The 15,159-nt window shown below is 38.4% G+C and overlaps 1 protein-coding gene across 1 annotated transcript in view; it reads right to left on the bottom strand.

Annotated features, from left to right (window-relative positions):
* Window positions 1-339: 339 nt before the first annotated feature.
* Window positions 340-15,159, bottom strand: part of megf10 (multiple EGF-like-domains 10) — a 56,203-nt gene continuing 41,383 nt past the window's right edge. Inside the window, exons 18-25 of the mRNA XM_012915985.3 lie at window positions 14,620-14,748; window positions 13,161-13,289; window positions 11,847-12,074; window positions 8,644-8,750; window positions 8,411-8,534; window positions 7,256-7,300; window positions 6,964-7,173; window positions 340-5,423 (exon numbers count right to left, since the gene is read on the bottom strand). Of these exons, the coding sequence (XP_012771439.3) occupies window positions 5,257-5,423; window positions 6,964-7,173; window positions 7,256-7,300; window positions 8,411-8,534; window positions 8,644-8,750; window positions 11,847-12,074; window positions 13,161-13,289; window positions 14,620-14,748 (1,139 nt within the window). The 3' untranslated portion in view covers window positions 340-5,256. The remainder of the gene's footprint in view (window positions 5,424-6,963; window positions 7,174-7,255; window positions 7,301-8,410; window positions 8,535-8,643; window positions 8,751-11,846; window positions 12,075-13,160; window positions 13,290-14,619; window positions 14,749-15,159) is intronic.

The following is a 15,159-nucleotide window of genomic DNA, read 5'->3' as shown; positions in this document are numbered from 1 at the left end:
CCCTAAATATAACAAATACTGAAAAGGTATTAGAAATGAAACAGGCTACACTGAAAAAAATGAATGGTTAGATTGGATATTTTGGACCGCCTACCAAGAAAATGTCTCATGCACAACCGCTAGACCAACCCTAGCCACATCACAATTTCAACTCGCATCAGAAAATAGTTCAGCCATCCTGGCACGCATGCCGAAGATGTTCAAGTTGTTCGCTGCCCCCGAATGAAACCTGCAAACTGCTGCACTATCTTTACCCACCTGTAAAACCACAAACCTCTCCAAATGTTGATTACTACCCAGGAAATTACACCTGTTTTTATAGGAATGAATTGAATTGAATAGTGTACTTATATGGGTTTATTTTACAGGATAATAATTTTGGTCATGTGTCATGTGATGGGCCAATGGTATGACTCCCTTTAATGGGTTCCATTTATTTCCCCACAGCATGAAATAGCAGAGAGGCCAGTAAGAAATCACACTTGTTTTGGCATATACATCCTTTTTCCATCAAGGTTATTGAGGAACCAGCTGAGCTGACCCAGACTTTCAAATCAAAGTCAGGGTTTTCAATCAAACCTGTAGTGTTGGAATAATAATTTCCTCTATTTACATTTTCTTACAATGATAATCTGTACAAATGCAATAAAGTGATGCAAAAAAGTGTTGGGTTTAAGAAAGCTGTTACACATTCAAAATCAATCATATTTTATCGCTGAGATATCTAAACATCACATGCTAAAAGCAAGCGAAAACATCCCATTGAACATGGACCCTGAAGCAGCAGGGTGGGTAACAAGTTACTTTTTAAAATAAAACTGTGTATAACAGCTAGAATAGCCATGTATCTAGCTCAGAAAAGTTGTAAATAACAACAGGGGCCACAGAGTAATGAAAGCGACTGCTATGCATGCATATGTATAACTGATGGTATTTATGAAGTAGAATAATCACAAATGAATCATTACAATTTGAAATTAAATGCAATGCAATCACCTTTTCCTACATGCTGTATTTAATCACCATAAAGAAAATATCCTATAATTAGTGGTAAATTACTGAAAATCATAGTATTCAAAACACTGTTAGAATGAGAATCTCAAAACGTCATGTGTTATGTACAAAAAATAACAAACAAAAAAGCAAACAGAAAAACAAAATGTTTTTTAAATGGCACTTTGGTTTACTTGTGTACTGATACAACACTGACTGCATTTGCTAGGATTACTAGGGATAGGAATGCTGAGAATTTAGTGATCCCTGTTTCATTATCGATAACATTTATCGATTCAATTCCTTATCAGTTCAATAAGTTCAAAACTTATCAATATGTTTTCATCGGCTCTGCTTTGAGAGTCACCACCATCGCTAGCATATAAAAATATATCACATCTTACATGTGCTCTATTGACCACACAGTGTGTGCATGTTGCAAATGTTTGTGCATGTTGGAGATATTTCTGCTCTTTTTGTGATCAGTTTTGGGATCCATCCACTCTCTTCCGCTTATTCTCGCTGGAGCCTTTCCCAGCTCAGTTTTACAAAAAGTAATTATTACACATATTACACAGAACATTTTTCACACTTTAAAAAAAAATGCTGTATGTTACTTAATTACTCCCAGGAGAGAGTAATTCATTGTACCACTCATTACATTACTTTCTCTGTAAAATAGCTGAAACACACTCTCTCATAATTACCATTTAACAAGATAAACCTGCTACTACAACTCAACACAGCAACACAAATACATGTTCTAATGAGGACAAACATATGATCTTTCTCTTAGTATTTAGGTATGAATACAAAGCAAAGATGAAAACCGGCAGGAAGAGACTTTAAAGTAATGACCAGAGTGATTCAAACATGAACAGGTAGAAATGGAGACTGCAACCTGACTGCTCATTTGTATGTTACTGTTGATGTTAAGGGTCTTGGTGCTGGGCCGGCATTCACTCAGTTTTTACTCTTGGTTCTTGGCTAGCTTAGCATTAGCATGCTGTCCGTGCAGGTCTTTTTGTGCAGGCTGAAGTTGTGTTAGCAGCATACTGTGGTTGTTTTTGTCTTGATATAGTTTAAAGTTTACCATCACACTCTCGTCCTTTTGTGCAATTAAAATAAATGTCCACATCCATGCTGTAGATTGTGCTGCTATTTTCCTTGTCTGACACACAAACTGAAATCAGCTGAGTGTAGTGCAAGTGCAACTGGAACCGGTAAGTGAGATCGATGGGCAGGCAGACTAACAATTCTAATGAATTGGACTACTGGAGCAGGTTCTCTACAAGAACCAGTTTTCTATATAAAAACATCAAATACATTTTCAGCTGCTATAATCTTCAACATTTCATCTTCTAAAAACAATCATGTAACCTTTCAGAAAGTTGCTTAAACTCAATCAAATAACCCATATACAATTCTATTGCAATAAAACAAAAGAATTGATGGGTATCCCATGTCATATGCAATGGTAAATGGACTGATTCTTATAGAGTGCTTTTCTACTCTCCCAGAGAACTCAAAGCACTCTATACAACATGCTACAATCACCTTCTTCTATACTTATACTGCTTCCTAACCACAGACACAGACACATTCATACTCCGACGGACTGGAGGAGCCAGGATCGAACCACTAACCGTCCGATCAGCAGGTGACCTGCTCTACCTCCTGAGCTACAGCTCAGCTACTTCAGTAAGCTTGAAACAAAGTGCTCACATTTTTCAGCAGCGTACCCTGGAATTGTTTGGGATTGTGAACATCAGATTTTGAAAGTTATGGGAAGGCCTATGTTACAGCGACAGCTGCAAAAAAGCCTGAAAACCAACCTCCAATATAGGGTGAAATGCAATGCTAAAAAATAAAATAAAGGAACACTTGAGAATATAGCATCACATCATTTACACTTATGGCATATTGATCCAGTTACTCAAGTAGCAGAGGGAGTTGTTAATCAGTTTCAGGTGCACTAGAAAGACAACATTGAAACCTCAAAACAGGAATGGTTTTACAGGTGGAGGTCAGATCTTTTTTCCCCTTTTCAACTTTTGACTGTTTTTTCACTAGTTTTGCATTTGGCTGGGGTTAGTGTCATTACTGGTCGCACGAGGTGATATTTGAACCCTACAGAGTTTGTACAGGTAGACCAACTCCAACAGATGAGAGCAGGTTCACCCTGAGTAGATGTGAACATTATGCTGCAACTTGTAGCACTGTTTAACATCACCAATTTGGGGGGGGTGTCACTGACTGTCTTAAGGAGTCATTTCCGTGGAGGGATGCACAGACCTCTGCAGGCTAGGCAACAGTACCATGACTGCCATTGGGTATTAAGGTGAAATCATGGGATCAATTGTCCAACCCTGCACTGTTGCATTTTGGTGGAGTATGCAGGCGTGGAGGATGGAGGAATTGATACCAGTGACTAGCCCCCATGCTTGCTTGACGTACGTCCATTACAAAACCTTTTGGACAATATGTGTCAGTCCTTTCAGTGCTACCAAGTTGCAGGAGGAGGACACCATCTGCTGTCTCATTAGGAGCATGCCTCCCCATTGTCTGGCATGCATACACGCATGCTGGTACCATACAAACTACAAAAGTGGTGCTGAAGGTTCTACAATGCTTTTTTTAATTGGCAAGTCAAAGGCCAATTAAATTCTTGTTGGTCGTCATAATTGCCTACAACAGATAGTTTCTCTTTGATAGCACAAAAAGGATTTGTACTCATTGGGCAATAAAATACTGAGACAAATGGAAAACCAATAAACGTGGTGAAAATCTAAGGAGGAGAAATGTAGATTTACACAAGTTGGAAAGATCTTTGGCGTCATTTCTAAATAACTTTCAAGATTATTGCTTCAAACAAAAATAGGTAAATTCAAATCATTTTGATGTGTAACCACCAAAGACCCAAGCTGTCACCCTCAGAGGAAATGAAATTGGTTAGAATGTTCATGAAGAACTCAAGAGCCACCAAACACAAACCTGCCATGAACTGGAAACAGCTGGAATATTAGTGTCACTATCCACAGTGAAGTGTATTTTCATCACCGCTTATCTAGTGCTATCTAGGGTTGTGGAGGTAGCAGCCCAAGCAAGGATGCCCCCGTCTTCTCAGCCGACTCCTTCAGCCAACCCAGGAGAACACTGAGGCGTTCCCAGACCAGCTTCTCCCCTCCCCTTGTATACCCCATACTCCCAAAGCACCTGCCACAGAACATTCTGAGGGATACTGTGAAATGCTTTCTCCAAGTCCAAAACACATGTAAAATAGTTAGGCAAACTCCTGGTTCAGCATTCCATGACAAGGACAAAAACCTCACTTTTCCTCCTGCATCCAAGATTTAGTTAATAGACACTCCTCTCCAGTACCCTGGCATAGATCTTCCTAGTGGGCCTGAACCCCTGTAGTTTGAGCACACTCTCCGGTCTCCCTTCTAAACATGGGGGCCGCCACCAGGGTCTGTCAGTCCACCCCAGATCTCGATGCAACATTGAAGAGGCAAGTCAACCAGGACAACCCTACGATACCCAGGGCCTTTAGGAACTCACTGATTCATTGATTCCTGGCAGTTTGGCCACTAAGGAAGGTATCTTACCACCCAACTATGTCACGTAACCTGTTGAAGTCAACAACAACCCACCCACACTATACCACTTTCTCCAACTGGTGGTTTCCCAAAAATGCAGACGGAAAGCCTGTTTCAGCAAGACAATGATTCCAAAGAAAATCTCTTCAAAACTCCATCAAAGCTTCTGGAATGATCTTTTCAAAGCCTAAAACTCAACCCTATTGCAAACAGTGGACTACACATAAAGGTCAGTTCTGTACCAGGAAACCAACCAATTTAAATGGTCACGGTGTTACTTGGTAAGGAGGTTTATATATTTGATCCTGTATGCATAATTTTGACCTTGTGTGAATCTGAGAAAACCCCAAATAAATACAAACTTTTGAACCAACGTCTTGTTTTCAAAGTCATTAAAGATTTATGCTGTATGATAATTTTACCCTTGAAAGAGGACAGCTCAAAGAAATAATAAAAAGACCATAATTACAATGACGAGTGAAACTTTTGACCACAATTGTATATATCCGACTTGTAGTCATAATCCATAGTTATAATAATATTGTAAAATAACACATAAGGACTAGCATTTTATGGGTACATAGTGTGCCAGTTTGTAGAAGACACAGTGCTGAAGCTACAGCCTTGTTGTAAGGCCTAATCTTGGTTCAGAGTTTCTGTGTGATTATTCACTGTCCAGCTTCTTGAGCTCTGAGGAAGGACTCTCTCTGGATGGCAGGATATCGTAGTGGCAGGGGATGTGGCTGTTTCTTGGTAAATCATATGGATCCTGCCCGAACTTCACAAGGCCACTGCCATTTCTTGTGGACTGGATGGTGCTTACCGTTGAATCTGTAATCAAAGAGATATCAGTTGGCATAGTATAAGGTACAAAACTGTTGATATAAAGAACCAGAACACTATTTTAAGATGCTTACTTTTAATCATGTACCTCTATTTTTATTTGATTGAACATTTATACAAATAGAAATAAAATGTCAGAAACAGTGAGAAAGTCTAAATCAGAGAGGAACTGTGGCAATTTGTCTATTCAGTTCTTCTATTTTTTGGGACAATATTCACGTATTTCTTACCTCCACAGGCTCTTGACACAGTGTAAATGAAAATGTCAGCCTTGAAAGTATTTTGAAAAACTTAATACAAATCAAAGCATTTGTTTTTATAGTGTATGTATGCGTAGTATGGTGAGACTAGAGCCATGCTACAAAAATCAAGCGGTTCATGACCAGCCCATGTGACACATGATGTGACGTCAAAATCGCCACGAGACACTCACAGCACATAAAAGATGTTTTTTATGTTTGCATGCTAAAGTTTCCTTACCCTTGATAAGTTCATACATGATAGTTAGAATGTGCTTAATGGCACAGCTACACTAAGTAAAATAGTGGTTGGAAACTGGGACAAGACAGTGCTGTGACCAACTTGCTTCAAAGAGTGTGACCAGGTTTGTGGCCACTCACAGCTGGTTGCCATCATATAAGTGACTCTGCTGTTTGCCACGTTTTCCATGTGCCAGGTTTGCTATGCTTATTCTACTGTAGAAACATGAACAGCTAGAAATGGAGGCTACAAATCTGACTGCTCATAACTGCCTGTCAAAATTTAGGGTCTGGCAACTGGGCTGGGTTTCCCCGGCTTTATCATCACTCTGGGTTCTTGGCTAGCTTTGTATTAGCAATTTGTATTACTTTATTGTTATTAGCAAAAATAAGCCAATCGTAGCAAAAAACAAAAAAAAAACAACCCCCCCCCCAAAACAAACAAACAGAAAAAATAAATAAATGAAAATTTATTATTTATTTTACCTGCCTGGTGCACAGATAACTGAAGAAGCTTTACAGTTCCAATTATGCTGTAAAGTGATTACTGAATTAAGTATAGTAATGCATTATATTACTGCATTGCTGAAAAATGTAATGTCAAGACTGTGGAGTCGAGGGTTGAGGGTATTGTGTTGTCAAACTACAGGTGACCAGTTGCTGCAGTCAGTCACCAAATGTGAAACAATCCAGTGCAATTACTGTACAACCAGCAATTTTGTTCTACCTGCAAGGGCATAGTTCTGCTATTTTCACTCTGAATGGGTTTTTAAAATGTTCATTAGCATGATATAAATCAATTTATCATGTTTTTTTTATTGCACATTGTATGAACTGATAGCTGATGAATCTGCAATCTACATCTACAATTCACTTCAAGAGTTAAAATGTTAAAATGTTAACATAGTGCAGTAGAAAAATAGAGTAATATAAATACTATACTCTGAAGATTACGTCATATTCTCCATCCCTAGTTCTGCATAGCAGTTATGCAGTTAATGTCGCAGAAAGAAAGTAGACAGCGATAACAAACAGAGTTCAGTCCTCACCAATTTCATAGACATTCTGGTTATTGGTTGGGCTTCTGCTGCTAATCTCAGCATATGGTGAATCCCGCCTAGCTGGTGATTTCATTTCCACATAGCCACATTCTGTGTTTTTGGTTATCAGCATGGGAGGATCCTTTATTGTGGCATATGGGTTTTCAGAGCTGCTGAGCGAACAGGAGCTGGCATGATAGGGTGTGCCCTTCATCAGATCTGCACAGCACAGACAAAGGATCCAGTGACAACTGAATATCAACATTAAAAATGACAGTTCATAGTTATGTATAGGACTTGCCTCTTAAAGATTTCTCCATGTAACTTCTATCACCTCCACAGGCTCCTGAAACCAAAAAGTCTAAATCAGTAGATCAATAACTGAACAGTAAAAGTAAAAATAATGTGAGAGATTTTATTAAATAGATTAGGCAAAAATCGTTTATAATATTAAGAGCTGGGGCTGAAGTAGAGCTAAAGTATTCTATTTTTTTTTTTTTTTACCAGTTTTAATGTCAATACAAACACTATGCTAATAAAGTCTTATTACATAACTCCACCCACAAGCACTAGGTATGTGGACTAGTGACTGTAAGGTGACAGTGTTTGTGTTACATCGATTCAGTTCCTATCTGATTCATGGTTACAGAGCAGCTGGGGCTTATCCTACCAATGTTATGCACATTCACACCCGCTGTTAACTTAGAATTCTCACAATAGTTGTGTCTTTGGACTTTAGAAAGACAATGAGTGAAAGCACCACGCAAGATCTAAATTATTTTCACAAATGTTGAATATTAGATCAAGAAAAATATTGATCATATAACACTGACCAACTGTCCAACTCAAATAAGCATCTACACAAAACAAACTCATAAAATTGACATATTAGCTCAGACTTCTCTGTTAATATAGCCTCACCTGGTGGCATTAACCAGATATTGTATGTTAGTCACTGATGGTGCACCAATTAACACCTTAACTTAAAGAAACATCATATTACACACGTGGAAGACCACAATATTTTTCCACAGTCATCCTAAACTGGTAAAACTTATTACAAATTATAATATAATTCTATCATCTTATGTCTAAAGCGAGCAACATGAAAGAAATTAACATGTTTTCTTACCTTATACCTGCTTAGTACACACATAATATGTAAGTGATCACCCAGAACTATACAAGCAAGAATCTACTCACTGTAGGTCAAAAATGCACATCACACAACCTGGATCCTCTATGTACAGCAGCCTCATTCAAAGTGAATGTAATAATTTAGCCTACCCTAGGTTGTTCGTGTCTGTCACAATACAGTTATGTGGAGTAGGAAATCATGCAATGTTAATTTTTTGTTTTCTTGATAATGAGCGCACACACACACACACACACACACACACACACACACACACACACACACAACAGCTGATTATAATATTTGCAGTCCACAACTCACCCAGTTGATTTAAGCAGTCCTCGTGTTTCCACTCTGCATGTAGTGTGCCAGTATGATCAACAAGAAGAGCACATTTTCTCTGATCCATATTTTTAACGTTTACAAAAACCTGGTTGTTCTTTGCCTAAAAATGGCACAAAAATAGCTCTTAGTATGTTCGTTTACAGACAGTCAACAGAAATTGTACTCTGCAATCTCCTTGTCCCTCTGTCTTAGAGGATTTAAATCTCTACCTTTCCATTTGGACCACGCTGGGGGCTGATGCACTGGGTCAGAGTATGGTAACTAGGGTTGGAGAAATAATTGCTTAGATGGGGCTCACATGTTGCTGGATAACCACCTGAAAATTTACAGGAACTGTTAGAAACAAAGTATGTCATGTATGTATATAATTTCTTCATGTCATTGCTTTCTGGGGCAGTCTATAAAACAGTCATGTCTTTGGTTAAGCTTCACTCAAATATAGGAGACATCTGTCCCATCGTCAGTTGTTTATTTGCATTTACCATGCATTCACACTTATTCATAGAATACATCTCACATTACAAAATGTGAAAGCTTCATTTCCACAAGAATCAAGAAGACAAATTTATTTTTTTCATAATCGCAGTAAATTTAACCTCCTAAGACCCGAACTCTTTCATAGCATGCATTTTTAATTTCTCTTTGCTATTTGGGCTGATTGGGACCTGATGAATGTAAGAACAAAGAATTACCTGATTTTTTCAATTTTTTTTTTGTTTCTGAGAAAACTGTGATTCACATATGAGAACATTTGTTTTAAATTTCAATAGAATAGTGGCAGTATAATGTCCTCGTAAGTGGACATCAGGCCCTTGTAGAGCAGACTTTATTATTTTGGTCTATACGACCCAAAATGTGATGTCCACATATGTGGACGCCCGGTCCTAGGAGGTTAATTTAAAAAGTACTGAAGAACTTTAGCGATGAAAAACTGGATTATGTTCAGGTGCATCAACTTCACTTGAAATATTCTTGAGCTGCGTATGTGCATGATATTAAACTAAATGGATATAGTTTAGAAAACATTTATATAAGTAATAAAGTATTTAAAGTGTATAGAGTAAATGGATGAATGTGGATTGTAGTGCTGTGAGTAGAAAGAGAACTTCAGGACCAAGACCTGTGAATGGCTTCTTTTAAATCTGGTGTGTAAATAGTTTTGACTTTTGATGAATATCAAAAAAAATTTTTCCAGTTAAAGTTCAAGGAGGAATGAAATACTATAACAATACTACACATTCTACCAATTTTTTTTTTTTAGCAATTCATGCAGACCATAAGGAAATGTTCAGAGCTTTTAAAAGTATAGGGGTAGAGACAGAAAAACACATGTTCTTCTTCAGACTCCAGGACTGCTACTGCCAAAAACTCTGGTTAGTCATGGAGTGAAGGGACTGTTCATCCATGACGTCATTGGTACCAACTGGAAAAATTAGTGTCTGAGTAGAATAATGGCAGAACTTCAATCATATCTCCCACTTTGCCACCATGGAGATAGTTAAGCCTTGATAATACTCTGTGGACACAGATACAGACAGCTGGAGAGATTCCTGTTGTACACAAGTGAATGCGCATGCGTAAGCTGGCATGCAAGCCGGTTTCAGTTGCTCCTGTTTTTCTTTCTCCATACTTTTCTTTGTCTCTTACTTATTACATAATTTCTTCTGGGATTAATTAAACATTTTGATTGTGATCATATTTTAAAGTCTACTATCCGGGAAAAATACAGGGCCATGGATATCCACCTCATACTTGTGGATAAAGTATAACCAAGGCTGATAGCACAAGAGATCTCAACAATAAATCACCAGTAATGATAATTACAGGTTGCTTGTGCTTATAGCCCACATTGTAGACAGAAAGTTTGAAGAAAAGAAGAACACTGACTCTAATCAACTGTAACAGTTACAGCAGATTCAAAAACAGAGGTAATTGAAACAGTTTTGCCTGTGTGTGTGGGAGGAGGGAGAGTGTCACTGGAGATGATCATGCCAGTAAAAACAAGTTTTCAGGACACTGTTGGGCCAGTGGGTCAGTGGCTTAAACTCAGCGGAATGACTTGGACTCCGGAAAGGAAGGAGTGGAAAGACCCTTTTGAAGTACTCAGTGAACATGTAGCTCACTTAGACAGCTTACTTAACTTCGACCTGTTAGCTGTCTAATTGAGGAGCAAAGTAAATCATGTCGCAGTCCTTGGTTTTACCCCAGGGTTCTTAACTCTTGGACTTTGATTTCTTGTTTATTGATAAATATTCTCTATTTGGTTTTTGGCTTCATTATTATTTATATTTGTATCTTCTTAATAATCTGCACATATAAAAGGCATTCCCCCGGCAGAGAATCTCCAATGTGCTTAAATTATGCTGTGAAAGAGGGTGTTGGTTTAGCTCAGTGCGGTGAGCGGGCGACCACATGCTATACAGCTGAGAACGGCCGGCCCGGGTTCAAGTCTGGCCCTTTGTCGCATGTCTTCCCCCTTGTCTCTCTCTGCTCCTGCTTTCCTGTCCTGTCTTCACTGTGTTCAAAATATGTTGTAAATGAAAACTTGGCACACATCCTATTTTAAACTGAAACATTAAGATGATACTAACATTTTTTAGGTCTCTTTCTCTACCTGCAGAGGTCTAGGGATCTTTCAGGAATGGTGGTGCTGTTTTGTGGGGAATTAACTGGTCAGTAGGAAGTGATTTTATACCTAACCTAATATGTGTCGCAAATCTAACCTGCACTGCAGCAGTTTAGCTTCACAGTATAAATTACAACCTAAATTACCCCTTGAAGAAGTGACCCATCTTCATAGTACAGAAACCCCAAGGTTAACCTTGAAGTTACACCCCGATAAGCCAAAATCCTGCATTAAAGTACAGGGTTTAGGAAAGGAGAAGCAATTGCCTCTGGAAGGCTCTCATTGGAATATAGTTCTGATGTCGGGGTTATCTCATAACCCTGAGATGTACGAGGTGCTTCAACTCTTCAGTGATAAAAAAACAAACAAAACAAAACAAACAAACCTCATTTATATTTTTAACAGCTAAAATGTTATTGCTTGTCACCATGTCCAACATGTGTGATGATGAAGAGTTAGAGTGCATTGTGAAAATGTAATTCCTTTACCACGTAGCAAGAAAAACCTTCCCAAAATGATTAAGACCACGAGGAAAGTCAACTCCTGCTATTTTAGCTTCGCATAACCAGTGTTCCTTCCCTTGCTATGAAAGGAATTTTACACCTCTGGTATTTAACAATATAAGCTTAGCAATATAAGGTTTAGAACTGTAAATTTGTAGTGAGGTTAACCATTTAAAATCAATAAAACAAACAAGGAAAACAGTATAAATATTAGAAGAAATAATGCTGGTACAGCACAATGAGACCTAGTTGCAGTTTAAAACAAGTAAATATGTAAATGTACCTGTTATATTGTAATCAGCAGCAACACTCACAGCAGGAGTGTAAGTCACAGATGGCATGGTGGGCTCTTTGCCCTTCTGCTTTTTCCTGAAGATAATGAAGAGGAGCAGAAGGAAGAGCACAAGCAGCACAAGGATAATGATTCCTGCAATGGCTCCAATCTGGTAAGAGTCTACATGCATCGCTGCACTAGTCAAAGTGTTGAGGCTGCCCACCACAATCACACCAGCTGCACACAGGAGGGGGAGGGAATGTAGAATAAGAGTTAGATGTTTTTGAGTCTGTTAAGTTTAAATGAGTTAGTTTTTCTAATGGAGAGTGATTAGAGAAATCAGTAAATTTGATTAAATTAAACCTCTATAACCTCAATCCCAGAGAAGGTGGGATGCTGTGTAAAATGTAAAATAAAACAAAAAGCAATAATTTGCAATGAAAATATGTGCAGTATTTTTTTAATAATATTGCCTAAGCAAAACATGTATAATATAAACAGAATTGGTTCCAGCACAGAACCCTGTGGAACTATTTGACTAACTTGAGTGACGAAGACTCACTATTTACACAAACAAATTGAAATCTAGCTGAAAAAAAAACTACTGAATTATTGATGAGTGAAAAAGTGTTTGCCCTCTTCCTGATTTCCTATTTTTTTTGTATGTTTGAACACTTAAATGTTTGGGATAAAATGTAAATATTAAACAAAGATAACACAAGTAAATGCAAAATGCAGTTTCTAAATGAAGATTTTTATTATTAAGGGGGAAAAAATCCAAAGCTACATGGCCCTGTGTGAAAAAGTGATTGCCTCCTAAACCTAATAGCTGCTTGCGGCACCCTTAGCAGCAAAAACTGCAATCAGGCATTTGCGATAAATGAAAATGAGCCTTATCGTTATAGTGCTGTGGAGGAATTTTGACTCACTCATCTTTGCAGAATTGTTGTAATTAAGCCACATTGGAGGGTGTTTGACCTTGAACCATCTTTTTAAGGTCATGTTATAGCATCTCAGTTGGATTCAGGTCAGGACCTTGACTAGGCCACTCCAAAGTCTTCATTTTGTTTTTAGGTCTAGGATAGCACATCAATATGGCCTATTCCTATTAGGACAGACAAGGCTAATGTTAAGGACTTCAGAAAAAGTAAAACTCCATCTAAGTCTTTGAGTGGTAAGCTCATTACTGATTTGCACATGGTTGCATTCTGTTTATATTTACATTTTACACAGCATCACAACTTTTTTGTTTTTGTGAATTAGGTTTGTAGTTTGTGTCATTAAACAACGTTTGATTCCATTCTTACTGAAGTACATTCTCACCTTGGTCACATCGAGCTCCCTTCCAACCTGAATTGCAGTAACACGAACCAGTCATGTGATCACAAGTGGAATTATTTAGACAGTCACAGACCTGATGGCAACCATAACCATATAAACCAGGAGGACACTCTGGAAAACAGAAAAAGAAAAGAAAAAGGTTAATTCTGTTCATCTGGATGTAGTGCTATTTAGGATTGGTTTGACTTTAGCCACGTTCTAAATCAGTATAAGTATTGCAAATAATGGACCATCAATGATGGTAGGAAAGAAGCTGCAGAACTGCATTTGTGGCTTGTCAAAACTAACAACAGACATGGACCTTAAAATCTACCAAGGCAGGGAGGCAAAAGGGCAAGATCCAAAAAAAACCTAGTGTCCAATGTACACTATACTGCCAAAATATTTGCCCACCCATCAAAATAACTGAATTTATCCATCCATTCGTTTATCCTTTTTCAATGTCGCGGGGTCGCCGGAGCCTATCCCAGCTGTCTTAGGGCGAGAGGCAGGGTAGACCCTGGACAGGTCACCAGTCTGTCGCGAGGCTAACACATAGACAGGCAACCATTCACACCTATGGGCAATTTATTGTGTGGGGTTGCTTTTTAGGAATTGGGACTGGCTCCAGCGAAAGAAACTCTAAGACATTTTGGACAATCTCATTCTCCCAACTCTGTGGGAGCAGTTTGGGGATTGCCCCTTCCTGTTACAAGATGACTGCATACCAGTGCACATGTAAGGCCCATAAAGACATGGGTGAGCAAGTCCTGACCTTAGCTCGTTAGAACTGATAGAAAGGGATCATTTAGAGCAGAGACTGCGAGCCAGGCCAAGCTCTGTGCAGGTTAGTCAAGATCTTCTACAACGGAGTCCTGACCTCAACCCAAAAGAACAGAAAGGGATGAATTAAAGCAAAGCTAGACCTTCTTGTCCAGTATGAGTGTCTGGTCTCATAAATGCGCTTGTGGAAGAATTCCCATAAACCTTAAACCTTGTAGAAAGCCTTCCCAGAAAAGTTGAAGCTATTAGAGCTGTAAAAGGTGGTTCAACAGCATATTAAACCCTATGGATGAGAGAATGAGATGTCACTCAAGTTCATATGCACGTGAAGGCAAACGAGCAAATACTTTTTGCAATATATCGATATATCGATAATCAGGAATGCTCAAAGAAAAAATTAAAACCTGCCAAGTGAGTTGAACAAAGAGAATCTGGAAAATGGGGGATATAAGGCAGGAGGTATTTATACAAAGGTGACTGACTAAAGGTGCCACAAGTGTGGCACCAAAGGACAGGATAGTGCAGCATCCAACTTTTCTTTAAAAACTTGAAAAATAAGACAAGATTAAAGTAAAACAAAAACAAAAACAAAAGAAAAACTGAAACTTAATATGATTAAAAAAAAACAACCATAACACAAAAAAGCAAACAAAACAGGCAGCAATATCTTGTAACCTACTTTGATCACAGTATTTCCCCATGAAACCAGTTCGACATGTGCACTGTCCAGAAATGTGGTCACAGTCGGCTCCATTCCTACATTGACAAGTCTGAGAGCAGTCCTTCCCAAAGAAACCCAACGGACAGCCTGCAAAGAAGTTATCGTCATTATATTCTGTACTTTTAAAATATGCAGTTTTTTAAATTAAAAAAGTACCTTTGACAAATTTATCCAAGATTATACCAGTATCATCTGGATCAGCCATTCCCAAAGAGAAGAGTGCTGCACCCCCCTTAAAATCCAAAAGAAATCACATGGGGCCCACCTAATCTTATATTTTCACTCCAATCAAATTCTGTTGGCTATAAATTGCTAATGCTACCTAGTCATTTGTGTTATGGCCAACATGTGACCCGCCTGCCACTGGGACACAAATGTCAATACAAGAACGACAAGCTAGCTATCCAAAGCGATCCAAAAGTATGACATCAACAGAATGCATGTCATCAATTGGCTAGTCAGTCTTATGGTCATAGGGGAATCATATGATTGTTGGGT

Source organism: Maylandia zebra, linkage group LG7, assembly GCF_041146795.1.
Source record: "Maylandia zebra isolate NMK-2024a linkage group LG7, Mzebra_GT3a, whole genome shotgun sequence".
NCBI classification, from domain to species: domain Eukaryota; kingdom Metazoa; phylum Chordata; class Actinopteri; order Cichliformes; family Cichlidae; genus Maylandia; species Maylandia zebra.
This window is presented reverse-complemented; position numbering and strand designations above follow the sequence as displayed.